Here is a 24,238-nt window from a genome sequence, read left to right on the forward strand (position 1 = left end):
TTTTTTTTTAAGATTTTATTTATTTGCGAGAGAGACAATGAGAGACAGCATGAGAGGGAGGAGGGTCAGAGGGAGAAGCAGACTCCCTGCTGAGCAGGGAGCCTAATGTGGGACTCGATCCCGGGACTCCAGGATCATGACCTGAGCCGAAGGCAGTCGCTTAACCAACTGAGCCACCCAGGCGCCCTGATTTCTTTTTTCATTTGGCCAAAATCCTATTAGTTCTAAGGGAGATATTCTCCTTTGCTTTACCTGTTCTCCTTAGTAGGAGGGAGGGCATAGATGGGAGGTCATAATTTACCTTCAGGCATTATTGTGAAAAGCATCTTGGGTAGGAAGGTTAAAATGAAATAACCCTGGGTTTATTGCTTAGAATAGCTCTCCACATTTTTGCATTGCCATAAGTGATCCCATAGTTAAGTGCATGTGAAATTAAGAGTCAAGTGTAAGGAAGTGTGGCTGGGAGGATTACTCCTACTTTTGTAGTACTGGTAATGGTTTTGGGGTGTTTGTGTGTGTGTGTGTGTGTGTGTGTGTGGTTTTGTTGTTGTTGTTTAAGATTTTATTATTTGAGAGCCAGAAAGGGGGGAGTGAGGAGGCAGAGGGAGAGAGAGAATCTCAAGCAGACTCTGCTCTAAGTGCCACTCAGGGCTCCATCCCACAATGCTGAGATCATGACCTGAGCCAAAATCAAGAGTCAGATGCTTAACTGACTAAGCCACCCAGGCGCCCCCAGTAATGGTTTTAAGTTATATTTATATTTTGATCTTTTGAGTCTGGTTATCTTTTTATCCTCCCAGGCCCTGGAGGTGGGTACTAAAATTTTTACTAATGATGAAACTGAGGCTCAGCAATGTTAAGTAACTTGTCCAGGGTCACACAGCTAATGGTAGTAGAGCTGGGATTTGAACGTAGAGCCCACTATATTGTGCTGTTTTCACTGTACAGCACAAAGAGTATTTTATATTTCTAGGAAGCTTCTTGTCAATGAAGTGATTGTGGTTCTGATGACCCTTCAGTAGAGGCTAGTGGGGAAACAGACCTCAGGCACTAGATAACTTCCCATTCCTTTTACTTAACTGATTTCTGTGAGCCATCCATTTATTCTTATTAGTATGTAATTTATGAGACCGGAAATGCTATGCTTTCCCAGAGTAGCAGAGAGGAGAAGGTCACTAGTTTCCTCACAGATTCAAATAGAAAATGGAAGGGCGCCTGGGTGGCTCAGTTGGTTAAGCGACTGCCTTCGGCTCAGGTCATGATCCTGGAGTCCCGGGATCGAGTCCCGCATCGGGCTCCCTGCTCGGCTGGGGGTCTGCTTCTCCCTCTGACCCTCTTCCCTCTTGTGCTGTCTCTCATTCTCTCTCTCAAATGAATAAAATCTTAAAAAAAAAAAAACAAATAGAAAATGGAAAAATGAACTGTGGCCTGTCATTGAGTGGAAGGATATTGTTTGGTGCACATAGGAGAGAAGGTGTATATGTCACACACATGGGAGGTGTGGCTGTGCATAAAACTGGGGAAGGGAAGAGGTGGGGATCAGATGAGATTGGCTCTCCAGGAATAGCATTTCTAGGACTTCCGAAATGAATTATTGCATGTCCTCTTTACTCTGTGATGTAAGCTTTGGAAGGAACCTAACCTAGAGGATTAGGGAATGAACTTTCCCCTTGATGTCTTTCATTTCAGAAGCTTATTATTCCAAGATGCTTATTTTTCGGACCCCTTATTACTGAGGAGTGGCCCTTGTAGGATAGGAAAATCCTCCGAGATCCTGAGGTCTTTCTCTGTAGAAATCCAGTTTCTTTGATGCTCAGCAGGTTTAGCTCTGCTGCTTATTTTAGAGTGAAGATGGGAAATCACTCGATCCTAAAAACTTCTTCCCCTTATGTCAACAAAATATGAATTGCTTTTATTGTTTTTTTTTTATTTCAGTTAAAATTGATAAAGGTAAAGACAGGCTATTTAGCCTAGAAAATCTTATAGCTACCATGTCATAAATACGGAGTTTTATATTTCTTTTTTTTTTTTTTTTTAAAGATTTTATTTATTTGACAGAGAGCGAGAACACAAGCAGAGGGAGCGGGAGCGGGAGAGGGAGAAGCAGGCTTCCCTCAGAGCAGGGAGCCTGGTGCGGGGCAAGATCCCAGGACTCTGGGATCATGACCTGAGCCGAAGGCAGACGCTTAACGACTGAGCCACCCAGGCGCCCCAGAGTTTATATTTCATGTTCGAAACACTTAATGTGTCTAGTTTGCATCATCTAGCATATTTAGGAACATGATTCTTACAAATCTTGGGCAGTGGTCATACATGTTCTTAATCTATTTATTTATTTTTATTTTTTATTTATTTATTTTTTAAAGATTTTATTTTTATTATTTATTTGACAGAGAGACACAGCGAGAGAGGGAACACAAGCAGGGGGAGTGGGAGAGGGAGAAGCAGGCTCCCTGCAGAGTGGGGAGCCTGACGCGGGACTCGATCCCAGGACCCCGGGATCATGACCTGAGCCGAAGGCAGTCGCTTAACCGACTGAGCCACCCAGGCGCCCTTTATTTATTTATTTTTAAAGATTATTTATTTATTTGATAGAAAGACACACAGCGAGAGAGGGAACACAAGCAGGGGGAGTGGGAGAGGGAGAAGCAGGCTTCCTGCTGAGCAGGGAGCCCGATGTGGGGCTCGATCCCAGGACCCTGAGATCATGACCTGAGCCGAAGGCAGACGCTTAACGACTGAGCCACTCAGGCGCCCCTTATTTATTTATTTTTAAAAGATTTTATTTATTTGAGAGAGAGAGTGAACGAGAGAGCAAATGCCGGGTGGGGGGGAGGCAGAGGGAGAAGGAAAAGCAGGCTCCCCGCTGAGCAGAGAGCCCAATGCAGGGCTAGATCCCAGGACCATGGGATCATGACCTGGGCCAGAGGCAGACGATTAACCCACTGAGCCACCCAGGCGCCCCTGTTCTTAATCAATTTATTCATTCTTTAAACAGCTTTACTTCTGATTCTTTTTAAAAAGAGGTTATTTAAAACATCATCTAGGTCTTATTGCCTTATCTTGGGAGCTTGATAAAGAAATCTTTCTACCTGAATTCTTCTGCCCTTTTTAAAAACATAGTAACCCAAGGAGTTGCTTTTTCTATATGAAGATCATGTTTCTTACATATCAAATTAGTATGCACTAGTACATCATAAGTTTCTGATTGATATGTCAGACTTAACCAATAATTCTGGCTTCTGCTTCCTGTGTTTCTTCCCTTTTATCTTCGTCAACTATATTCTGACCAAGGACTTCTTCTCATTCCTAGTACTATATCACCTCATATTCAGGACAGGGTGAAAAGCTTTTTAACCATACTACCCCTCCAAGGAGCCACTCCCTTTACAAATGTAAGATGTCCAGCTATTCTTTCCATGACTCTTTACATTTAAGCTACAAAACCAAAACACTAGGAAGTAACCATAATAGGTATAAGAGAATAATATTCCTTGGGACACCCTCTAGTCAGTTGTCCAGCTCTGACATGTTTCTGAGTTGTGTTCTTAGAAAACCATGAAAAAGAATAGAAGTGTTGCTGGATGATTTGAGTTTTGCCATTTTGGTCACCTTTCCTAAACGTATTCTTTTCAAATCCCTTTGTCAAGGTAATTGCTATCTTCTTTAGATGCCTAGGGCTATGGATAGGATAAGATGGAAATTATTTAACTCAAGTATAATGATAAAACAAAGCAGCATATGTACCAAATATGCTTTTTCTGCCAATACCCCCATCTCCATGGCTTCTTATCAAAAAGATGGCATTGAGAACCTTCTGTGGCCCATGGAAGTGGGACTCTGGCCTTACCTTGAGGGGAAGGAAAACTAAAGGATGGAAAAGGTTAAATGTTATAATAGAGGGTTAATAATATCATATCTAACATAGAGGGATAACCTGGACTAGAAGTTAAGAGTGTGAGGTTTACACAGGGGGAAGATGACTCCAGGCTGTAGGGTCATTGCCCAGGTTACGGGTATATTTCCTCCTCCTCTTCTCTTTTTCAACCTGTACTTCCCGAAATACCCCCCAATACATAGGTAGGAGAAGGGTAAGTAGAGGGAAGGGAGGGGGCATTCCCTCTAGAAGATTCCAGGTGATAGAATCTTGTTTAACCGCCAGTGTTTTTTTTTTTCCCCTCTCTCTCCCCTCCTACAGAAATGGAGGCAAACGACCATTTTAACTTTACTGGCCTTCCCCCTGCACCTGCTGCCTCAGGACTGAAACCCTCTCCCTCCTCAGGGGAGGGCCTCTACACTAACGGGTCTCCCATGAACTTCCCCCAGCAAGGGAAAAGTGAGTGTGAGGGTCACATGGCCTGGGGAGGGAGTGGGCATCCTTCCTTTAGAGCAGGTTGATGGGACAAGATTTGGCTCCCCTCTGGGCTAGCTACCTCACAACAGGTCTTTTTTCCTGCCAGGTGGGGAGGGAGGAAGTAAATCCTCAGAACTCCAGCTGCTGGAGAGAAACCAAGTTTCTAAGAATAAGTTCTAGGGATTTATGGAAGCAGCACTCTTAGTCTTGACTTAGGTGGGAAGGGGTTAGAAAAACATACTGGCTTTTTCATCTTGGTCTGCTCTTCTGTCAGCCCTGTTCCCTGGCTACTGCCAGAGAGCGGTGAGGTGGCTACTGCTTCCAGTACCCACTTCTGGACCCGTGAGAGAGAGAAAGGTCCGGCCCTCTGAAAAGCTGTTTTTAAAGGTTAGAGAAGCCAGCCCTAGGATTGGGGGTGGAGGGGTTGGGTGAAGGTTGGGATGTGTTTGCCTTTAAATTTGTGTAATAAGAGAAGAGGGCAGATACTTGAAGTCTGTGCCACCCCTGTCCTTGAGAGTAGGAGAGAGGGACAGAGAGAGTTTTTACCTAGGTCCCTAGAGAGAAGCATCTATAATTCCAGACGGAAGTATTGCTGCCAGGATCAGGTCTTTTCCTGGATTTGGCTTATCAGTTGCTCTGTACATTGCTCTGCCAAGTACTTCTCTAATCTTGCTTGGATTTCAGGTACTTTATACTTAGAAGCATAGAGAAGCCCAAATGCTTCCTCCTTCCCTACAGCAGAAAAATACTGCCATAGGTTTATACTTAACCACCTCTGCCTTCTCTTCTCCCTAAGGGGGTTGCAGATAGATAGAAGCTCCTTTATTTCACTGGAGGACCCCCTCCCCCTCAGTTTCTTTAGTATCTTGGTTCCTTTTATTTGAATTGTCCTCCAGTCCAGAGGTTACCATTGGTGTTGAGACCTGAAGTCTGTAGCATTGGTCATGCAGTCATTTCTCCCCTGCAATATTACCCTCCAGTTTCTATGGGGAGGGGCCAAGCCCAGCCTTCTGAGTTGGGATCTTGCCGCTGTGGTGACTGCAGATTCTATTCTTAGCCCAGCACAAAGTGCTGGATCTGCATGTGCCAGTGAGGTGGCGGCTGTCCCTTCTGGTGCCACTGCAGGGCCAAACGGGCTCTGGGGTAAGGGGGGCCTGGAGAATTCAGTCATGCCACTCCAAGGGAAGAATTCCTCTAGGGAGTGAGGGTGGAGAAGAATGCAAGTCACTGTAGGGAGTCTGCAAGCAGCTTCATTTAAAAAAAATAAAAAGCCCTGAGCATCAGCAGCAGCCAGCTCTCTACTGGTCGCTCCTCTGATAGGCCAGGAGAGCTCCCCAGCCCCCTACTCAGCAGCCTCAGAAGCAGTTGCTAAGCTTACATCCAGGAGCATCTGGGTTTGGTGTTCCCTGGAGACTGAAAAGCTATAAATATAGCAGAGGGGGAATCCCCCTCCCCTTCACCTTCCCTTTTTCTAGTCAGTGCTGTGCTTTTGGTAGAAGTGGTAGAATTTCTTGCGTACATATCTGTAACTGACCCTTTCCCTCTTTCTCTGCCAGGTTTGAATGGGGATGTGAATGTTAATGGCTTATCTACTGTATCTCACACTACTACTTCAGGGATTTTGAACTCTGCTCCCCACTCCTCCAGCACCTCACACCTCCATCACCCCAGCGTGGCCTACGACTGTCTCTGGAACTACTCGCAGTACCCATCTGCCAATCCTGGCAGCAACCTCAAGGACCCACCCCTTCTCTCCCAGTTCTCGGGGGGACAATACCCACTCAACGGCATCCTTGGGGGCAGCCGGCAACCTTCATCCCCAAGTCACAACACTAACCTTCGGGCTGGGAGCCAAGAGTTCTGGGCCAACGGTACCCAGAGTCCCATGGGGCTTAACTTTGACTCACAGGAACTGTATGATTCCTTTCCTGACCAGAATTTTGAGGTGATGCCCAATGGACCCCCTAGTTTTTTCACCTCCCCACAGACTTCTCCTATGTTGGGATCCAGCATCCAGACCTTTGCACCCTCCCAGGAAGTAGGCAGTGGTATCCATCCTGATGAGGCGGCAGAAAAGGAGCTGACATCAGTTGTGGCAGAGAATGGCACTGGCTTGGTAGGCAGCCTGGAGCTGGAAGAAGAGCAGCCAGGTATAACTCTGGGTCTGTGAGCTGGGCTGGGAGAGGAAAAATGGGGCTATGGGGGGCAGTGGCTTTTTGAGGTGAGGAAAACTTGTCTTTCCAGCTCTCTGCAGTGGAGGCTGATTTGCATGTTGGTGATTAGCAGAGCCAAGTGGCTGGTGTTTTTGTGGCAGCAGCACCAGCTCGCGCGAGTGGGAGTGCAAATTATTTCAAGCTCATGCAGAGCTGCTGGCCTGGAGAGGGCAGGTGGGCGAGCCCAAAACAGCCCCAACAGACACCCTGCATCGAGAAGGGCTTCTTCCAAAATATAGGAAGGGGTTGGGGCATTAGCAGAGGGCATTGAAGCCAATTTGACTTGACTATGGCAAGGCCAGACTGGGCTGCTAAAGTGGGCTGAGCCCTAGTAGTGATTGGCACCTGAAGGAGGGAAGGAAGCAGGCATAGCATAACATTGCTTGTCTACTCAGTTTCCTGTTGTTGTTGTTGCTGTTGTTGTTGTTGTTAGCATTGGTACATATGACAGTTCCTCTCCTCTTTCCTCAAAATTTATAAATGCTTATTTTGGCATTGATTCCAAATATAAGGGCGACCACCCTATAAAATCACAGGGTATTTTCTCTGTTTACCACCTGTTCCCACTGGATGGGGAACATAGCTGAGAACATGATGGGGTTCTTGTCTCAGACCCTGCTCTCCTTTCTCCTCTCTTTACCTGCTATAGGGTTTTATTAGCGTTGCTCACTAGAGTATCTTGGTATGATTGGAACCCAACATAGGACTGATACTTAGGATTACTGAAGAGTGAACATCCCACTAGCAAAGACTGCCTGCCTGCTACAGCTGAATGAGCCAGTTGAAGGCACTGATTTTGACTTTTGCTCTTTTCTGGGATTTCCTAGAACTGAAGATGTGTGGCTACAATGGCTCTGTCCCTTCTGTGGAATCATTACACCAGGAGGTCTCAGTCTTGGTCCCTGACCCCACAGTGAGCTGCTTAGATGATCCTTCACATCTTCCTGATCAACTGGAAGACACTCCAATCCTCAGTGAAGTCTCTCTGGAGCCCTTCAACCCTCTGGCACCGGGTAGGCTTAGAGGCTGGCTCCCTTCAATTTGTCCATGCAAAAGGTAGCCAGCTTCTATCACCTAGAAGAGATGGTAAACCAGGGAAAGTATTGAGGAATTTGGAGCATTGGGGCCCAAATCCAAATAATCCTGTGGCCGACCACAGTTTCATCCCACTGGCTGACTAGGCCAACTGCACTCTGAGCTGAATTGGTTCATTTCCCAGGTTCTCTCCCAGTGTTCCTTTTGGCCAGGAGCCCTGGGCTGTAATAAATCACTGGATAAGGACTTATTACCACACAGTTGGGCTGTTTGGGTCTAACTATCTCTAATAGAGATTTCTCTAACAGAAAACTGTTGCCAGTGAACAATTACCTTTTGCCCCACTGAAATATAAGAAAGGCCGATTTTAAGGTGGATGCTAGAATTTTGTGTTGATCTTTGGGTTGATATTGAGCCAGTGCTTTGCCCTTCATTTCTACTTCAAGCTTTTACAATCCCTATAGCCTGGTGACTTTACTGTTTCAGGGAGAGAGTTGTAAAATTTCCTTAATTTAATATTAGAAAGAACCTTAACATGATGTGAACTAACTAGAATTGGGATATAGTGAGACCAGTATTTCTTAAATCTTGTTTTCTGATTTTTCCACCTCCTGAAGAGCCAGTGAGTGGAGGACTCTATGGTATAGATGACACGGAGCTGATGGGTGCAGAGGACAAGCTGCCTCTTGAGGACAGCCCTGTGATTTCTGCCCTTGATTGCCCTTCCCTCAATAACGCCACTGCCTTCAGTCTCCTGGCAGATGACAGTCAAACTTCAGCCTCTATCTTTGCCAGCCCCACCTCTCCACCTGTCCTTGGGGAGTCTGTCCTGCAAGGTAAGTGAAGAGAGGTAGGACAAAGAGTCTTTGGCCTGAGAACAGGTGAGAGAACCAGTTCCATAGTTAGGGTCTTAGGGGTGGGTGCCTTACTGGGAGGAGAGGGGGCTATCGTGGGGACTAAAAAAGGCACAGGCTGCTCACTCTGACTTCTGTCTGCCCTGTGCCCAGAACCTGTAGGACTTGGAGTTTGCAGTAAAAAGGTGGCCAAAGGCCTTACTTATTGGCTCCAGGTAAAAAGTACTTCACACAGTGAATACAGAAGGTTACCCTTTAACCTTCATGAATGGCTGGGGAGGACAGCCAGAGGCTACTTCATGTTTTCCAACCCTAGGGAAAAGTCCTCTTAAGTAACTCTGTTTAGCTTAGTCCAGGTTTGACTGAGTAGATTCTCTTGTTTTGTAGGACACCATTTTTCCTTACCCATTTTGTCCCTTTGCATTCTAGATAACAGCTTTGACCTGAATAATGGTAGTGATGCAGAACAGGAAGAAATGGAGACTCAGGCTTCAGACTTCCCACCACCTCTGACCCAGCCAGCCTCTGACCAGTCATCCACTATTCAGCTCCATCCAGCAACTTCACCAGCAGTCCCGCCAACAGCCTCCCCGGCAATCTCCCTGGCAGTTTCGCCAGCAGCCTCCCTGGAAATCTCTCCAGAAGTCTCCCCAGCGGTTTCGCCAGCAGTCTCCCCGGAAATTTCCCCAGTCATCTCCCCAGCAGCCTTCCCAGCTGTCTCTCCAACTTCCTCAGCAGCCCTCCCACCAGTCTCCTCAGAAGTCTCCTTGACAGGCTCCCCAGTGACCTCCCCAAAAGTGTCCCCTGCAGCTTCCCCAGTAGCTGTCCTCCCAACAGCCTCCCCAGCAGATAAGGATGTCAACACCTTCCCTGAAACCACCACTGACCTGGAAGAGATCACTGGAGAAGGAGTCACTACTTCTGGTAGTGGTGAGTGTCCAGATTCTGTTCCATTCCTAGCCAGTTTAAAGAAAAGTTTTTGTCCTGTGTGGCATTTAGCCCTTCCCTGCTGGCCAGTTTCACTGTTTTGCTTGAATTCTTAAGTTGGGTATCCCCCATCTTCCTCTCAAGGTGATGTCCTGAGGAGACGTATTGCCACCCCAGAAGAAGTTCGTCTTCCCCTCCAACATGGGTAAATGCTCTAGTTTGCTACATACATTGACCTTGACAAATTTAATGAATGACTTTAGGAAGAAGGGAAGAGAGGTCATCTCATTTGAGATGGAGAGGAATGGGCTTGGCAAGAATGGATTAAAGGACAGTTATCTGCAATGGTAATGCCTGAGATTCTTAGGCTTTCCTCCTTCTCCCAAGATCTGCCTCCCCTCACCTATTCTTTCCTCACCTTGTGGCCATTCGGATTTTTGCTCCAGGGGCTGCAGCTGTTATCTTTTCCAAACCCAGCTGGTGACCCTAGAGCTCAGATACCCAAATTAGCTGACGAGTTTTATATGCTTAGAGAAGGGATAGCAGTGAGTGGGGAGTGGCTAAGTCTTGATGAATTGGGATTTTTTTTTTTTAAATGCTCTTTGGCAAGGTAAGGACAGGAACAGTATGTGACCAGAATGAGCAAGCCAGTTGACACCAAAGGCCTCATAAGAATGACTGCCTTCCTGATTGTCCCCACCCCCACCCCTCTAGGCAACTTGTGGTCACCAAGTCTGAGTTCTGCTTAAAGTTTTGAGAGAAAGATAAGGCTTAGTCTTAGAATAATCTGTTTCTCAGAACACAGAGTTCCTTACTAAACCTTGGCCTACAGAGTCATTTTATGGAGTCAGCAGCAAGTTTATCCTTCTGCTTGCCCCCCCCCCCCCCCCCCCCCGTCTCTTCTGCCTTTATTCCAAGTCTTCATCCTCTTCGTCGGAAACCCAGCAATTGCCTTGAATGGCATTGGGGGGGGATTCCTGGCTGCTCATCACACTGACCTTGTAAAAGCAGGGTGGAGGTCTTTCTGGGCCTGTGCATTTTGGTGTATTGCTACCCCCACCCCCCAGGCCCTGAGGGATTTGTAGAGCTCAGGCCTGCCTGCCTGCCAAGCTTGTGTCTCCCGCTGTGTTTGCATCTACCTGCAGTTCTAGTAAGATAGATGCTGGGAGGGTCATCTCTGGGCTTGGCTCCTGGGATGGCTTGGCTGTGGGTAGGGGTGTGACCTGGCAGCAGGGCACGTGTGCTTCTCTGGCAGGTGGCGGAGAGAGGTGCGCATCAAGAAGGGTAGCCACCGATGGCAAGGGGAGACATGGTATTATGGCCCCTGTGGGAAGAGGATGAAACAGTTTCCAGAAGTGATCAAGGTAATGTAGCTTTCATGGGCATTTTTTTTTTCTTTGTAATGTATGACAAAGTCTTTACTTTCAAATGATTATCAGTACACCAAGTAGGAACATGTATACAAGTTTTTGAATTCTATCATCTAATTAAATTTTGATTAAGAGAAACTAAAAGCAGCCCGAACAATATATACTAGTATTCGCTATTCTACCCTTAGCCAGAAAGGATGATTTAAGGCCAGCTACGGCTTCACACGTTACAGGAACTATTTACTACTTTTTCATAGAGAAAGCCCCTGACCTTCAAGAAAGCTTTAGGGAAAAAAAAAAATTTAATCCCTTTCTGTCTTTAAACAGAATTTTTTTTTTTTTTTAACTACATCTAAGAAAGAAAAAGTACTGATATTTATGTTGCTTGAGCTAAAAGTCATAGGAAAACAGACAACGTATACACATTAAATTTCTAAGAAATATGAGGTAAAGGGAGAAAATCTTTGGATAAGCTCTTCATTTGTACAAAGCAGCTAGATTTGCTATTCTCTAAGAAGTGAGGGGACCTACTATATAATATACAGAAATAATTTAATGCCTTTTCACAAGGATGTAACTACTCAAGCTTTGCTGAAGCTTCGTATTCCATTTCATGGGCATTTTAATGGAAGCACAGACTCCTTTCTTGGGCCCAGGGGCAACAGGCTAGCATTTTCTGCTCTTTGGCCTGTTCTGTTTGTGCTATTGCTGGACAAAGGCATGATAGGGCTGTGACTTCATTAATGCCACTTTGCCTCCTCCTTTTAGTACCTGAGCCGCAACGTGGTACACAATGTACGCCGTGAGCACTTCAGTTTCAGTCCCCGTATGCCTGTTGGAGATTTCTTTGAAGAGAGAGACACGCCAGAGGTGCACACCCCAGGGTTAAATATGCTTTTGTCTCTGAGAAAGAGTCGGTGGAGAAGCTGTAGCTTCTTGTGGGGTTTGGAGGGTCTGGGGCATTTAATGATTCAGAGGATATGGTGGCTTGCACCCTCACGTTGTAATAGTCTTCTTCATTACCTTAGGGCTTGCAGTGGGTACAGCTCTCAGCAGAGGAGATCCCATCCAGGATTCAGGCAATTACTGGGAAACGGGGCCGACCTCGAAACACTGAGAAGGCCAAGACTAAGGAAGTCCCCAAGGTGAAACGGGGACGAGGTCGGCCACCCAAGGTCAAAATCACTGAGCTGCTGAATAAGACAGATAACCGCCTCCTAAAGAAACTGGAGGCCCAAGGTACAGTGGTGTCTCTTATGTTAGGATTCTGCTTGCTCTGTGAAGTATTGGAAATGCATTTTTTTGTTTGTTTTTTTATTTTAAGATTTTTACTTATTTATTAGAGTGAGAGAGAGAGCACGAGCAGAGGGAGAGGGGGAGGGAGAAGCAGACTCCACTGAGCAGGGAGCCCACTGCGGGGCTCGATCCCAGGACTCTGGGATCATGACCTGAGCTGAAGGCAGGTGCTTAACCGACTGAGCCACCCAGTGCCCCTGAAGTTCTGGAAATGTTGAGGAATTACTAATGCCTGGGTTTCCCAGGAGCATGACTGACAATTATCTGGAAAGAATGAATCTGAATCACCTTCCCCTCCCTAGAAAGCAGCACCAAGGTCCCAGCACTTTTGTGGTACTTCAGCAACCTGTTTCTTCTTGAATTGCTTATACTAGTGGAGCCTTGGGTGGTCGGTCCCCAGACGTTGATAGGGGAAGAGAGGGCTTCCATGTCCTTTCTTGCCATTTTTCAGCTCCTTGGCTTATTGGTTTGGGTTGTGCACTTTACCCTTACTCATTGCTACCATCACAGAGGTTCAGAATTCACATCTGAATCCAAAGATAATTGGCACTGTTTTAATGGATAGACAGGTAGGAAATGTGTAATTTTTCAGCAGATATTGCATTTACCCTGATATAGTATGAAGAGTTTGAAAAAATTTGGAGTCTTCTCACTCCTGTTCAGAGTTGCAGCTCTGCCACATTCTGACCATATGACCTGGAGCAAGACACTTACATTGTACTAGAAGCCTATACTGGGTTATCTGTAGGTAGTATCTGTCTAACTTAGGGCGTTGCTGTATGGACATGGTGGTGGTGTGTCCATGCCAGAATAGAATAGGTACTATCCTATCAAAAACATCAATTCTAACACACACTGTTGTTTTCAGCATTCCACTTCAATATTCAGTCTTACAAAAGCAGAGAAATTTATATTTTTTTGGTAGAGCAGGGCATAAGAACTGAGCATAAGCAATAGCTATGTCAGTGTTGATCCGATTCTACTGAGGTATCCATTATTTGAGCCCTTTCTTTCTGGCACATTCTTTTTAATTGGTGCTTCCAACTTTGGAGACCACCCTTTTTCCCTGGTAGTTTGGTTTTGTTTTCTTTCTTTGCTCTGAAATCAGTCTGTGGGTTGCTGCCCCTGCCAGGTAGCCTGGGAAGGAGACAGGTTACAAGGCTATTCTGCCATTGCGGCCTCTAAGACCCCTTCTAAAGTAGTCTAATCTGTTCCAGGGGCTGGGACTTCTGGGCAGGAGAGTTTTGAGTTCTTTGTGCTACCCCACAGCAGGTGTCTCTTCAACATTTTTCTCCCCAACATGTTATTATATATACCAAAAAACAAAACTAGATTCTTCAGGGAGCTGCTTAGGAAGTCAGCTTTGTGACAGGAATGTGCTGCTCTGGATGCTGGAGATCAATCTGCCTGCCTCACTCTTCATTTCTCTTTCTGCCCTCACAGAAGCACTGAATGAGGAGGATAAAGCAAAGATGAATAAAATCAAGAAGAAGATGAAGCAGAAGGTACAACGAGGAGAGTGTCAGCCTACTATCCAAGGGCAGGTGAGGGACATCAGAGAGATTACACAGTGGGTTAACTTTTCCTACAGTCCGCTTCATCATCTCTTCTTCCTTCTCCTACATTTGCCACCTCCCCATCGCCCCGCCTCCCCTCATGTAGCAGCATACCTTCGTACCTGGAATTTGCGGCGGGGGCGTGGGGGGGGGCTTGATTTAGAGAATTGGGCTTGTTCAAGAATCATGTGGGCATCTCCAGGGTGAGAGAATTGATCCATTGCCAACCCCTCATCCCATCTCTCACCTCTCCTCCCCAGCACCCTTGTCTGTTTTTGAATCCTAGCCCAAGCAGAGATGCTTTCAGAGTTTGAGGAGAAATGACTTCCCTTATGGTTTACAGGCCAGAAACAAGCGGAAACAAGAGACCAAGAGCTTAAAGCAGAAGGAAGCTAAGAAGAAATCCAAGGTAGGTGCATGTACACACAAGTACAACTTTGAAGTCACCAAACTGATTCTGCAAGACATATATGAGCCACACTTGTGGGCTCCTGAGGGGTGGGGGGGCGTGGGGACCAGGGAAGGATGGTGACTGGAATCTTTATGGAACTCTTGGTCCCTCTCTCCTTTGGGTGAGTAGGCTGAGAAGGAGAAGGTAAAGACAAAGCAGGAAAAACTGAAGGAAAAAGTGAAGAGGGAGAAGAAGGAGAAGGTAAAAATGAAGGAAAAGGAGGAAGTGGCCAAAGGCAAATCAGGCTGTAAAGCCGAAAAAACGTTGGCCATGCAGAGGCGCTTGGAGGAGCGGCAGAGGCAACAGATGATCTTGGAAGAGATGAAGAAGCCCACAGAGGATATGTGTCTGACTGATCACCAGGTAGTGAGGGGAGAGTAACAGGTCCTGGGTCCCTGGGTCCTGGAGGGGCCAGTTGTGAAGACATTTCCACTAAAAGAAGAACCTCCTAGATATCCAGACTGTTGCCTTCAGGTATGTTTGAAAACCGTACCACTTTTATCCTTACAGCCCCTACCTGACTTCTCACGCATCCCTGGTCTGATCCTGCCCAGTGGGGCCTTCTCAGATTGCTTGACCATCGTGGAATTCCTGCACAGCTTCGGCAAGGTGCTGGGCTTTGACCCCGCCAAAGATGTACCCAGCCTGGGGGTCCTGCAGGAGGGACTCCTGTGTCAAGGCGACAGCCTGGGTGAGGTGCAAGATCTGCTGGTGCGGCTCCTGAAGGCTGCGCTCTATGACCCTGGCCTGCCCTCCTACTGTCAGGTGAGGACCTTCCCCAGGCAGGTTGGGAGGGCCTGGGATCCAGGGCTGTGTCTCAGTTTTGCTTTGTCTTTAAGTTAAATACACAAAAGTCCCTCCCTGAAGTGATCAGACAAGTGAAAGAAGATCTGGTTTCTTCCTGTTTATGTTTTCCTTATATTTTTCCCTTCTGTTTTTCTTCCTGACTTCCCTCTGCTTATTTTGTTCATTTTCCTTTATTTTACTCCTTTTCTTTTGTACCTTTCCTTTGTCTTCTCTCGTCATGCGTTAGCACTTTGATTCTTATGTCTTCACCCCATAGTTCTCTTCTAGCGTATTTTCTTGTTCCAGATTCACCCAACCTGTGTTAATTTCACTTTTTATCTTAACTCCCATTCTGCTCTCCTCCAAACAGTCCTTAAAGATCTTGGGGGAGAAGGTGTCGGAGATCCCACTGACAAGAGACAATGTATCTGAGATCCTGCGCTGCTTCCTCATGGCATATGGAGTGGAGCCAGCCCTCTGTGACAGCCTGCGCACCCAGCCTTTTCAGGCCCAGCCCCCCCAACAGAAAGCTGCTGTCTTGGCCTTCCTTGTGCATGAGCTCAATGGCTCCACCCTCATCATCAAGTGAGGGTCTGGGGTGGGGATGGTTACTGTATGCTTTGGTCAGAATGAGAAGGGGAAGGGTTTAGCCTTCCAGAAATCCTGGGGTGATGTGTCCACTGCCATGCTCTGGAGATGCTAGAGCGACTTGGGGACTGGATCTTAGTACCTTTCCAGGGAGAATCTAAGCCTTCCTCTGCCATTTATCCAGCCTAGGCCCTAGGATGAAACTCCTGTTCAGCTGCAGCCCCTTTACCCTTGAGCCTCCCTTCTTTTCTGTTTGTGCTCCCACTTCTACCTCAAAATCTCATTCCCTGTTCCTCTACAGTGAGATCGACAAGACTCTGGAGAGTATGTCCAGCTACAGGAAAAACAAGTGGATTGTTGAAGGCCGGCTCCGGAGGTAGGGGTGGGCAGAGGGTGGGGCCTAGAGAGGAGAGAAGGCGCAAAAGAGTAAAGCGTAGCCAGAACTTGCCCCTGGAACCGATGCCTGTAGCCTCTCCCATGGGATTGGGACCTGACCCCAGGGCTCAGGATGGCTTAGATTGCGGTGTTCCTTTTGTGGCAGTCTCCCGTTCCTCACCGCAGTTTTTCCCTTGCTCTGTTTTAAGACTGAAAACTGCTCTGGCCAAACGAACTGGGCGGCCTGAGGTGGAGATGCAAGGGCCAGAGGAGGGCCTGGGGCGGAGGCGCAGTTCTCGCATCATGGAGGAGACCAGTGGCATGGAAGAAGAGGAAGAGGAAGAGACTGTAGCGACTGTCCATGGCCGTAGGGGGCGAAGAGATGGAGAGGTACTGGCCCCACACTGAGGACAGTGGGCATTGGAAATAGATTGTTTGTCTTTCTTGAATCTAGTAATTCCCTTTCATTGTCCATTTGCTTCTTGTACAGGTTGATGCCACAGCATCAAGCATCCCAGAGCTAGAGCGCCAGATAGAAAAACTAAGCAAGGTACTGTGCTTCTAACCTCCCAGGACCTGGGGATGTGGGCTGGGAGAGAATTTATCACCTTGTGAGTTGGGCCCCAGGTGGGATCAATTTTCTAGGGAAGCTGAGAGCCATTGCGCAGCTCCCGTGTATTGGACGGAGTCACTCTTTGGAAATGTGTTTTTTTATATCTCTTTCTTTCCCTTGCCTACCCAGCGTCAGCTCTTCTTTCGAAAAAAGCTGCTTCACTCATCCCAGATGCTTCGGGCCGTCTCCTTGGGTCAGGACCGCTATAGACGCCGCTACTGGGTGTTGCCCTATTTGGCTGGTATCTTTGTGGAAGGAACAGAGGAGAGCTTATGTAGGTGTTTCATGGGAGCCTGAATTGAGTCCTATCTAACAGAGTTAACCAGTTCCTTTTTCTCTGTCAAGTCTTTTTGAGTTTCTTTCATTTTATGAGAATCAGTGTAGCATAGTGGTTAAGAGAACAGGCTGTGGGGTGAGACTTCCCACCTACCTGCTGTGTGCTTCAGTCTCTTCATTTATAAAGTGGGGGTGATAATAGGTATACCTCATAGGGCTGTTGAGAGGATTAGGATGAGTTAATACTCTTAGGATAGTGTTTAACATCTATCTGGTTCTTAATAAATGTTAGCTTATGATTATGCTGCTGCTTCTTGATTACTTGGGAGAATAGTGTTTCTTTCCCAGATACTTGGTTCATTGGCATCTAAGTTGTTCCCAATTGAATCTCAAAGGGGCGGATTAAGTCCAAGAGAAAAAGAAAACGTCTATCCTGTATTTATATACCCTCTTTCCTTCCCCTTATGTATTAGTGATGCTTTAAACTCTTCACTTCTCTTTACAGTTCCTGAGGATGTGATAAAGCAGGAAACTGACTCCTTAAAAGTGGCAGCCCATCCAGCTCCCAGCCCGGCCCCCTTCTCCCTGAAGAAGGAGTTAACTGGCTCCAGCACCTCTGCCAGTACTCCTGCCCGGGCCCGAGGCCGACCTCGGAAAACTAAGCCTGGGTCTCTGCAACCTAGGCACCTGAAATCCCCTGGCCGGGATCAGGGTTCAGAACAGCCCGATGCCCAGCTTCAGCCCGAGATTCAGCCCCATCCTCAGCTTCAGGCTCAGCCCCAGCTCCAGCCCCAACCCCAGCTTCAGCTCCATCCTCAGCCCCAAAATGGGTTCCTGGAGCCAGAAGGCTCCCCCTTGTCCTTGGGTCAGAGCCAGCATGACCTCAGCCAGTCAGCTTTCCTATCTTGGCTGAGCCAGACTCAGAGCCACGGCTCCCTGCTGAGCAGCTCAGTCCTCACACCTGACAGCAGCCCTGGAAAACTGGACCCAACCCCATCACAACCCTTGGAGGAGCCAGAGCCTGATGAGGCAGAGTCCATCCCTGATTCTCAAGCTCCCTGGTTTAACTTCTCAGCCCAGATGCCTTGCAATGCTGCCCCTACACCACCCCCAGCAGTTTCTGAGGACCAGCCTACTCTCTCCCCTCAGCAGCCTGCCTCCTCCAAGCCAGTAAGTAGCCAGAATTAGTGGTAGGCAATTGACTTCATCTTGCCACAGGCTGTAGTGCCTGGGTGCGGGCTTGTGCTGAAGCTGGGGGAAGGGATAGGGCCGTTAGGGTCCTATAAATGTGAAAATGCCCTCATCTTGTGTTTCATCTCACAGCTGAATAGACCCAGTGTGGCCAACCCCTGTTCTCCAGTACAGCTCTCTTCTACCCCCTTACCTGGGATGGCCTCTAAGAGACGAACAGGAGACCCTGGGGGCACATCACAGAGTCTCACAGGGCTAGGACAGCCAAAACGGAGAGGGAGACCCCCCAGTAAGTTCTTCAAACAGATGGAACAGCGTTATCTAACCCAGCTGACAGCCCGGCCTGTCCCCCCTGGTGAGTGCCCTTGAGGTGGCATGGGTGAGAGTATAGGTAGGAGTGGCATCAGCTATGGGCCATAGGATTCATAGCTGGTTCCCACGCCCACCCCCCTCCCCACATATGTGAACTCTTCACAGAGATGTGCTCTGGCTGGTGGTGCATCCAAGATCCTGAGACCTTGGATGCTACGCTCAAGGCCCTGCACCCCCGAGGCATCCGAGAAAAGGCACTTCACAAACACCTCAACAAGCACAGGGACTTCTTGCAGGAAGTCTGCCTGCGGCCCTCTACAGGTGAGATGAAGACTTTGACCCAGCCTGAGCCAAAGAGCCCCGGGATAAATGTTGAGCCGCCGTTGCGGACAGTGGCCTCATTGATGGGCCTTTCCCTCTGCCTTCTGTGTTCTCAGACCCCATCTTTGAGCCTCGTCAGCTACCTGCCTTTCAAGAAGGGATTATGAGCTGGTCCCCCAAAGAGAAGACCTATGAGACAGACCTGGCTGTGCTTCAGTGGGTAGAGGAGCTGGAACAACGGGTTATCCTGTCTGATCTGCAGATTCGGGTACACTAGGGCTGGCACTGGGGAGGAAGTTGTTGAGGGGGAGGCGGTCATCTCTTGTACTCTGTTAGGAAAAACCCTGGGTCCTCACTTCACAAGTGATCTATTATGACACTACATTTTTTTCTACACTTAGTTTTCTTCCTTTACAATGAGTTTTATTCCTGTCTCCCACCTGCAGGGCTGGACATGTCCCAACCCAGACTCTACTCGGGAAGACTTGGCCTACTGTGAGCATCTGCCTGACTCCCAAGAGGATATCACCTGGAGAGGCCGAGGTAGGGAAGGACTGGCACCCCAGCGTAAAACCACCAACCCGCTGGACCTGGCTGTGATGCGCCTCGCTGCCCTTGAGCAGAATGTGGAGCGGCGGTATCTACGGGAGCCCCTCTGGCCAGCTCATGAGGTTGTACTGGAGAAGGCCTTGCTCAGCACGCCCAGTGGTGCCCCCCAGTGCACCACGACAGAGATGTGAGTGCCCCAACCCCCATTCTTGGTCTTGGGGAGAAGGGATACGTTTAATGGATCCTGCTCCTCATCCAAAGATCACCACTTTTTCTCCCCCGCACCCCTCCCCCCCCACCCCCCAGATCCTACGAGATCACCCCTCGCATTCGGGCCTGGCGCCAGACACTTGAGCGGTGCCGGAGTGCAGCCCAGGTGTGCTTGTGCCTGGGCCAGCTGGAGAGGTCCATTGCCTGGGAGAAGTCCGTCAACAAAGTGGTAAGAGGCTGGGAGAGCCTGGGAAGGCTGAGGGGGCAGCCAGCTCATGGGGGGAGGAGGGTCACCGGCAGGCAGAGGCTTGAGGGCTCACCTTGCCTCCTCATACCCTTGGTCTAGACCTGTCTCGTCTGCCGGAAGGGTGACAACGATGAGTTTCTTCTGCTTTGTGATGGATGTGATCGTGGCTGCCACATTTACTGCCATCGGCCCAAGATGGAGGCTGTCCCAGAAGGAGATTGGTTCTGTGCCGTATGTTTGGCCCAGGTAAGGCTTCTGCTTTCTCATTCCCACTCCCAAGCAGAAGTCAGAGGTGTTCTTTCTCATCCCATTTGTCACCAGTCCTGCGGATAGCAGCACTTCCTGCCATGCCTCAGTGTCCCCTTGGAAAGAGCTCCAGGTTAGGTGCTGGGAGACCTGGATTCTGGTCCCTTTTGGAACAAGTCACTTAAATTCTGTAGCCTTGCTTGCTTGCTTCTGTACAGGGGGAATGATTGTATTTTCCCTTTTACCTACCTTACTGGACTATGTGAGTAGATGCACATGCGGGCTGATGCGTGGAAGTGTTTTGAAGCCTCGGTCACACTTAGACAAATAGGGATGGTAACGAACTGGAAGGCAAGCAGAGTACATCTCCAGCTGTTACTGATCTCACCCTTTTCCCATCCTCAGCAGGTAGAGGGAGGATTCACTCAGAAGCCTGGTTTCCCGAAACGAGGCCAGAAGCGGAAAAGCAGTTACGAGCTGAACTTCGCAGAGGGTGATGGCCGCCGACGCCGGGTACTGTCCAGGGGCCGGGAGAGCCCAGCAGTGCCTCGGTACTCAGAAGAAGGGCTGTCCCCCGCCAAGCGGCGGCGCTTCTCCATGCGGAACCACCACAGTGATCTCACATTTTGCGAGTGAGTCGAATGAATTCTGGGCACAACTGGCTCCACCTTTGCCGTAGTAAGGACTAGGAGGGGTCAGTGGATTTGCGTCCCGAGATGCAGCCATCCCTGTCCCTCTAATGACAGGATTATCTTGATGGAGATGGAGTCCCATGACGCAGCTTGGCCATTCCTGGAGCCCGTGAACCCACGTTTGGTGAGCGGGTACCGGCGCATCATCAAAAACCCTATGGATTTTTCCACCATGCGGGAGCGGCTGCTCCGGGGAGGGTAGGTGGACATCAGCATGTCTCCTGGCTATTGTGTTACTCCCGTGACTCCTCCGGGCTCACAGCTCTGCCTCCCCCTCTGCCCAGGTATACCAGCTCAGAGGAGTTTGCAGCGGATGCGCTCCTGGTCTTTGACAACTGCCAGACCTTCAATGAGGATGACTCTGAAGTGGGCAAGGCTGGGCACATCATGCGCCGCTTCTTCGAGAGCCGCTGGGAGGAGTTTTATCAGGGAAAACAGGCCAATCTGTGAGGCAAGGGAGGTGGGGAGTCACCTCGTGGCATCTCCCCCTGCCCTCCAAACAAAAACCCTGCCATTCTCACCTGCTGATGCTGCCCTGGGTCCAGACTCAAGTCAGAGATCTCAGCCTGATTTTTGACCTTACCCTTGGCAGCGCCCTACATCCTCTTACCCCTACCTACACCCCTTTTTCCCTTTCCTCTTCTTGCTCCTCAAATAAGAGGGGCAGAGATGAGGTCCTTCTGGACTGAAAGCCAAAAAAAAGAAAGAAAGAAAGAATTTTTCCTTTCTGTTTTATTTCCTAATTTAAAATGAGGAGGAAAGAAGTCCCTGCTTCCTCCTCCCACCTTCTTCTCCTTCCCTGTACGTGCCCCAGCATTCTGGGGCTATTTAACAATAGCAATAGTTCTAGTGAATGTGTGAAACCGAAAAACACTCTGTACTGTGTGTGGACCCGCAGTGACGGCCAGTAAAGTGGACTTAACTCCCAAGTGTGTCGAGCCGGACACCGGGCCCTGAACATGCTGCTTCCATGTTCAGTCCCTTCCCTGCTTCCCACTTTCTCAATTTTTCCTTTTCCCTCCTCTCCCTACTTTTAAGATTTTCTCTCATCCAATAATGTAAAGCTATCGTGTACGGGTTCCTCTACCCTTTTCTCTCCCCCCAAATCTTTTTTCCCCTCAAAGGAAATAGAAGTTCAGAGGTCCCTGTCTTTCTCTCTGTCCTCATCATCCTGCCAATAGCTACCCCCTCTGTAATGTTGGATACTCCTCACATGCTGAGTTTCTAGCCTTTTTTTGAAACTCAGTAGCTGGGGAGAGGGCAGGGAGGCACCCTGGACCCTGGGCCTTCCAGCCTCCTTCCCCACCTCTTACCCAAACCTCCCTCTTGGGAACTCCTCAGGGACAACTACTGCTGAGTTTGGGCGCACTCCCAAGATGGAGGCCAGGTAGCAATCAGCTGGCCTCAGAGAGAGGTGTGTGTGCGTGTGTGTGTGTCTGTGTGTGTGTGTCTGGGGGGGGAGGGGGGGAGGATGCTGTGATTGTGCCCCTGTGCTGTTTGATGGCATCCAGTTTCCCCAAGTATCTTTTTGTTCCCACCTTCCCTAGTGTTTCAAACCATCACATTTTTGTCCTTGGGAAACCACAGGAGCAGTTTTTCTGGGTACAAGGCTCTGTCTCCTCTCTCCCAGGCATTTCTGTTCCAGCCTCTTCAAACTGTGCAATCTTTCAGCAGGAACTCCCTCTCCTTTCAATAGCTTTGAGTCTTAAGCTTTTGTAGGGAGAGGGGTAGAACTGGATCTTTCCCTAATCCCATGAGCTTCTGTGGGTTTAGTTGTGCTTTTCTTTCCTTATCTACTTCATACCCGGGACCCCTTCCCCAGCAGCAGCAGAGACCCCAGAGCACAAGAGAGTAGGGAAGAGGGGTTCTGGGTCCACCACTGCCCTACATGTGACTATGCCCAAGTTAAGCCCCAGCATGTGAGAGGAAAGCTGCTAACTCCCAGCTACAGCCATGGGCCCCTGCCCCCCCTGCTTTCCTGCTCAGCAGCACCCCTCCCATCAGAGATTACGGGTACTTGCACTGGGGAGGTGGCTGTTGGCCGGCCCAAGCAGAGAGCTGAGGCGTCCAAGAAATGTTCCATTGGTGGGGGAGGGGGCGCCGGGCGAGGTGGAGCATTCCTTGTACTTCTGGCAGCACTGGATAGCCACTGAAGGGGGTGGGGGGCGGTGTGGGGAGGTCCTGGGGCAGCCCCTCTCTTACTCCTTTATGCCCCCCTTCTCCCCCATGGCCTATTTCTAAAGTCGCCTTTTCTGTCAGATAAACCTCAAAACTTAATTTTATTTGAGATTTTTTTTTTTTTTTTTTTTGCTTTTAAGAGGTGGATTGAAGAATATTTGAATTGACTTTATATTATGCATAAATATTTATATTTTATCTAAATAACTGCGCTGTAACAAAGTTTGTGTCAGTCAAACGTTTGGAACTGTTATAGTTGGGGGCTCTTCTTTTTTCCCCATGGCAGTTTTCCCCGGTATAAAATGTACTAGATTAATTTTATTGTTGGAGGCGAGGTGGACGGGGGAGTGAAATCTCCATGTTCCTTCTTTGTGTTCCTCTCCCAGCTCCATCTCTTTTCCCTAGGGACCAGGCACTCTTAAGATGGGGTGGAGTCCTAGCCTCAGTTTGAAGAAGTTGGGGCTGAAAGGGCGGGTGGGGGTAGGGCATGATCAAAGGGGCCATTTCTCATGTTCTTTCCTCATCTTCACCGCCCCTCGAGCTAGGTGGATTTTCTCTTCTTGACAAATAAGAGTATTTGGTAGGGAAGGCAGGTTAAAAAATAATAAAACCCACCCCCTGCCCCTTTGTTTTCCCTCCCCTCTATCAGTCTGGTAACAGGAAGAAACCACACCATCAACACCAACAAGTTTCCATGTTCCTTTTCCAACAAAAGGGACTTGACTTTTTATATAACCAAATGTGGTGTTTTAGTGACTTTTTGATAATGTACAGTTTTTTGTGAATTTAAATTTATTTCTTTCTATATTTTTAGGACCAATCTCATTTTTAATAAGGTTTAAAAAAGAAAAAAAAAAGGTCTAGAGAAAAAACCTCCTGTTTTTGCCATGTGATGTTCCACAAGTGCAGCTGTAGAAAAGTGCTTGTCAGTTGAAATAAAAACCACATTTGATAGAGATTCAAAAGACTCTTGTGTATTTATCTTCCCTTCAACATGGGTTCTCACACTTGCTTAAGGGGAAGACTGGGTATTAGGGCGAGGATGACTGATCCGGTGTAGGAGATAGGTGGCAGGGGAGCAACCTGCTCCTAAACTTCCAAGGTTTGTCCCTAAACCTCCAAGCTTGGCCCTTGCCGTACAAGAGGCATCCACGGCAGAGTTCCTGCTTATGTGGAGGGAACGGGTTCTTAGTGCTCCTGGCGCCTGAGCAAAGTGCCATTCCGGGTGCCTCCCCCTTGCCTTGTGAGACGCCACCTTGGCTTCCTAAGCTGCCACTTGTGTTCCCAGAGTAGCAGATACGGGCCCATCACCAACCTCCCAACTTCTGCCCATGGATAAAACACCAGGGGGTAGACTTACGTGTTTTATTTCAAGACAAAAGTTGAAATGAGACAAAACGGAGCTATAGCAAGTTGTAGGGAAGGAACATGAAAATAACCAAGGGTCAAAAAGGGAGAAAAACTAGAAGGGTAGATAGCACTGACATAGACATGAAAAGAGTATAAAACTAGAAGCTTCCGGATAAAAAATGTACAAAATGTGTGCGTTTAAATATTTCCTGTTCAAGATGACAAGTGCATGCAAGAAAGCACTCACC

General features: G+C 48.3%; 1 protein-coding gene across 6 annotated transcripts in view; it reads left to right on the forward strand.

The window, feature by feature from the left end:
- Positions 1 to 23,605, forward strand: part of BAZ2A (bromodomain adjacent to zinc finger domain 2A) — a 35,036-nt gene extending 11,431 nt beyond the window's left edge. For 5 of the 6 annotated variants that reach the window (XM_045873171.2, XM_054507007.2, XM_045873172.3 and 2 more), the window contains 28 exons: positions 4,199 to 4,336; positions 5,911 to 6,504; positions 7,395 to 7,580; positions 8,220 to 8,438; positions 8,886 to 9,386; positions 9,528 to 9,588; positions 10,639 to 10,747; positions 11,522 to 11,623; positions 11,782 to 11,992; positions 13,493 to 13,593; positions 13,949 to 14,014; positions 14,186 to 14,419; positions 14,567 to 14,821; positions 15,213 to 15,427; positions 15,732 to 15,806; positions 16,015 to 16,195; positions 16,296 to 16,355; positions 16,548 to 16,692; positions 17,200 to 17,864; positions 18,018 to 18,240; positions 18,363 to 18,518; positions 18,635 to 18,786; positions 18,965 to 19,254; positions 19,374 to 19,506; positions 19,624 to 19,770; positions 20,176 to 20,402; positions 20,517 to 20,660; positions 20,747 to 23,605. In XM_045873171.2, coding sequence (XP_045729127.1) covers positions 4,201 to 4,336; positions 5,911 to 6,504; positions 7,395 to 7,580; positions 8,220 to 8,438; positions 8,886 to 9,386; positions 9,528 to 9,588; positions 10,639 to 10,747; positions 11,522 to 11,623; positions 11,782 to 11,992; positions 13,493 to 13,593; positions 13,949 to 14,014; positions 14,186 to 14,419; positions 14,567 to 14,821; positions 15,213 to 15,427; positions 15,732 to 15,806; positions 16,015 to 16,195; positions 16,296 to 16,355; positions 16,548 to 16,692; positions 17,200 to 17,864; positions 18,018 to 18,240; positions 18,363 to 18,518; positions 18,635 to 18,786; positions 18,965 to 19,254; positions 19,374 to 19,506; positions 19,624 to 19,770; positions 20,176 to 20,402; positions 20,517 to 20,660; positions 20,747 to 20,912 — 5,754 coding nt within the window. In that variant the 5' untranslated portion in view covers positions 4,199 to 4,200 and the 3' untranslated portion in view covers positions 20,913 to 23,605. The remainder of the gene's footprint in view (positions 1 to 4,198; positions 4,337 to 5,910; positions 6,505 to 7,394; positions 7,581 to 8,219; positions 8,439 to 8,885; positions 9,387 to 9,527; positions 9,589 to 10,638; positions 10,748 to 11,521; positions 11,624 to 11,781; positions 11,993 to 13,492; positions 13,594 to 13,948; positions 14,015 to 14,185; positions 14,420 to 14,566; positions 14,822 to 15,212; positions 15,428 to 15,731; positions 15,807 to 16,014; positions 16,196 to 16,295; positions 16,356 to 16,547; positions 16,693 to 17,199; positions 17,865 to 18,017; positions 18,241 to 18,362; positions 18,519 to 18,634; positions 18,787 to 18,964; positions 19,255 to 19,373; positions 19,507 to 19,623; positions 19,771 to 20,175; positions 20,403 to 20,516; positions 20,661 to 20,746) is intronic. The other variant, XM_064591071.1, reaches the window with a different exon arrangement.
- The last annotated feature ends 633 nt before the right edge of the window (positions 23,606 to 24,238 follow it).

The sequence above is a fragment of the Mirounga angustirostris genome, unplaced genomic scaffold, assembly GCF_029215605.1.
Source record: "Mirounga angustirostris isolate CCGP_5_RB_7025 unplaced genomic scaffold, mMirAng1.0.hap1 SCAF_5, whole genome shotgun sequence".
Taxonomy (NCBI): domain Eukaryota; kingdom Metazoa; phylum Chordata; class Mammalia; order Carnivora; family Phocidae; genus Mirounga; species Mirounga angustirostris.